At 36.0% G+C, this 3,538-nt stretch overlaps 1 protein-coding gene across 1 annotated transcript; it reads right to left on the bottom strand.

The window, feature by feature from the left end:
• Positions 1-237: 237 nt before the first annotated feature.
• On the bottom strand, positions 238-3,063 carry LOC121963727 (disco-interacting protein 2 homolog C-like; the record flags this gene model as incomplete). The annotated part of the gene is made up of 4 exons (XM_042513983.1): positions 238-377; positions 1,441-1,555; positions 2,254-2,373; positions 2,970-3,063. Coding segments are annotated over 4 exons (469 nt in total), but the record flags the coding sequence as incomplete, so codon positions are not given.
• Positions 3,064-3,538: the final 475 nt, after the last annotated feature.

Here is a 3,538-nt window from a genome sequence, read left to right as displayed (position 1 = left end):
TTGAGTAAAATTCAAATTTTTTATGGACTATTTTTACAAGTCCGCCAAGCATCAGGTTGAAACAAGGCTGTTATCTTTGATTTATCAACATTAATCAACATTTTGGACGCTTTCTAGGATCTTAAACCAGCAGAGGTCACATTTATCTTATGTCAAATGTAAATAATAAGTATAGAGTAATCAGTAACTTGAGTAATCAGATCAACAATAAAACCTACAGTAATTCCCCTCTCTCACCTCCAGGCATGACAGAGCCGACATCCTGCAATGTGAGCACCGAGAGCTTCTCCTCTGAGTCGACCCGGATCACGCCATGACTCAGACCCTGCATGGACAACACGCCGCGACCAGGAGGGGTGCTGCCCTCCTCCAGGGGCCTGCAGGAGGAGTGGAAAATCAAAACATGGAGGGTGCTGGAGCGCTGTAAATGTTTGTGACAACAAATTTTAGATCCTGAGTAAGGATATTTCTTTGGAGGTGGCAATCTTTTTGGAAAGTAATGGTAAATTTGTAAAGTAAGGACATTTTAAGAATTGAAGAATGTTTTGGAAATGTAGAAATAAGCACGCACATTTTTTGTGTGTGTATGTAGTTGGGAAACAGTTTTGGAAAGCACGGACAACCTGGAAAGTTAAGACATTTTTGGAAAAACACATTTTGTGAGAGAATTTTGGCATGTTTGAGGGTTTGAGGCCCTTTAGGGAGATTTAAATTGAGGTTAAAGTTAGGAGTAAGAGTTGAAGATTGCTGGATGTTAATGAGCAACCTTACAAATACAAATAGAGCTGTGTGCTTGTGTTTGTGTGTGTCCTGTTTTGTGATATTTTTAATGAGTTTTGAAGCAGCTCTTCTGAAAATAAAGTGAGTTTATTACTACCACACCCGCTGAGGCCAAGTGCTATTTATTAGGCTGTGTGTGGCACAAATACACACACACACATACACAGAGGGCTTTTATAGTGTCGTAATTAAGAGCATAAAGCATAAATTACAGCCGGCACGTGGAAGAAAGCCGCCCGGGTTCGACTGTAATGTGGTTGAACTACAGTGCTGATGATGAAAGAGGTGGAAAGGTTGACAGTTAAGTGTTTCAACAACCATAAAATGGTGAAGTCAGTGGTTTGACTGAGCTAAAATAAGAGCAGGTCACAGTGGAAAAAGAGTGAAGCCACTTATTTACTCTGAAGAGTAAACAGATATATGGATCTATCAAAGTGAAAAGTGTTTGCAGGGACTACTGCAATAAAATATTTTGTTTTTGTTTGTTTGTTTTATATACTTCATGATTTCAGTTTGAAACCGGGGGATAATTTCTACATTTTTTTTATTCATTACATTTTAATTAAATTGTTATGTCAAAATGTGCACTCACCAATAAAAAGACAAATGCATGTATGTATGTGTGTGTGTGATCGGGGGGTTGAGGGGATGGGTGTGTACCTCCTTAGAGCTACAGTCAAGGCCTCGGGGGAGCTGGCACAGGGACAAATGACCTCTGGCTTCAAACCTTTAGTCTGGAAGACGTTGAGGAAGGCGTCACAGGATGAAATCGACCCTAAAAGACACAATTTTAAAAAGCCATTTTAGTACGTAACAGCAGACGGCAAAGTGGGGCAGCTCATTACAGTGATTTTTTTGATGTTATAATTGTAAACTTTTTGATGAGCAAATTTTGTCTTTTAACTGCAAACCTTTAAAAATTGGTCATAAAATGTTTGAATGGTAAACCTTACTCCCTGATATACTACTGGATAATAAAAAAATCCACTACAAAACAGCATATTAAATAAGCTTATTTGTGTTCTGTATTTAAAATCTGTGCAATGCAAGATTAGGATATTCTGCAAAAATTCAGATAAAATAGACCATCATTCAAAAGTGAAACATTTAAAGACAGCGTTCCAATTACTACACATATCAACTTTAGGCCATCATCAGCGCATTAACAGTGCAGCAGTTTCATTTCTATTTCTGTTGTTGGACTATCATTATTATGAAAAGCAAAATGTCAGCATTCATCTTAATGTCATATATGCTATGTCACATACATTGTTAATTTTTTAATTATTTTTTAGTAATTATTTCATTATTTTTTTCAATTAAATATCTGAACAAAGACATTGTACTGGTCAAACTGCAGTTATATCTGGTGTTTAATATTCATGGTCCCTAAAAGACAAACTCTCTTGTTTTGAATAACTTTACTATAGCACCATAGTGTAAACATAACATATTTATAGTGTGTGTTCTTACAGGGATTTGAACCATCAGCCACCACTAGCATGCGCAGAGAGCCCAGGTTGATGTCTCGCTGCTCCCGGTGGGCCACCAGAGCCCAGTGCATGTCCCGCGACTTCACACACGCCACCTTAGCTACACACAAAACATGCCAATATAACAAATATGTAGATTTTAAACACATTTAGTGGCAGACAGCTTGATTTCTGTTCAACAGTCACTTCACATTTTGTTGTCAGTGTTAAGAATAGCACATTGTAATAAAATCATACTTATGACTGATAGAGAGAGGACTAAATTCAGCTCTGAGCCAATTTTGAGGACTGTAGTTTTTGGTGTTGTTTTACTGGATCACAATAAGGGTTATAATTTGTTAAATTGGATTATAATAAGAGGTGTTTCTAATATTTTGTTCACTGCTGTTTTCACTCGAGGCTAAAAAAACAATAAAATTGACACAGTGCAACCAAACACAACCAATGGCATCTTTCTGTTTTGCGCTGTTAAAACTTCATCCAGCATGTTTCCCCTCAAAATAGAATCAGCTGGATCTCAATATAAAATTTATAACTATAAAAAAACGTGGCTTCCATGTAAAGGTAACGGCATCATTTGTTTACAGCAGTTATCTGACGTACATGATTTATTGATGTTAAACTGGGACATTTAATTCCTTGGCATGAATTTATTTCTGAACAGTATTTCTGCTGAGTTTGGCTTGATTAGATTACCTTTGTACTGGCAGACTTTTTGGATCCAGGACAGAGGGTTGACCTTCATGAGGGCGTAGGGAATACTGATGACGTGCATCATATTCATTACACTCTGACAGAGACACAAAGGGAGACAAAATAATCCAGCGTGAGAAATGTTTTTAGTAGAACTTGTTCTTTTAACCCCTTCATTTCATGCTCAAATGTTTAGTAAAGCACATTTTGAGTCACTGTATCTTAATGAAAAATGTGTTCAACCTGATTGTGATATCTCTACCATTTGGTTTAGTTAACAGATTTACGGAACTTCAAAAAGGTCATATAATAATTTCTTTTTAAAGTCATGCTCTACCAAACCGCTGATATTTCCTTTTAGGATAAAAACCATATATTAAATGTTATTTCATTATATATTTGATTTAAAAAAAAAAAACATTTATCAGTATGACTTTTCACAGTTTCTAAGATGTACTGTATATCTAATGTACTGTAATGGTAAATATCTAGAATAAATGTGTGGAAGTCATAAAAGTAACGGTAATACTTAAACATACATACATACATAAAAAAAAACCCCAAAAACATAG

This window comes from Plectropomus leopardus, unplaced genomic scaffold (genome assembly GCF_008729295.1).
Source record: "Plectropomus leopardus isolate mb unplaced genomic scaffold, YSFRI_Pleo_2.0 unplaced_scaffold12282, whole genome shotgun sequence".
Taxonomy (NCBI): Eukaryota; Metazoa; Chordata; class Actinopteri; order Perciformes; family Serranidae; genus Plectropomus; species Plectropomus leopardus.
This window is presented reverse-complemented; position numbering and strand designations above follow the sequence as displayed.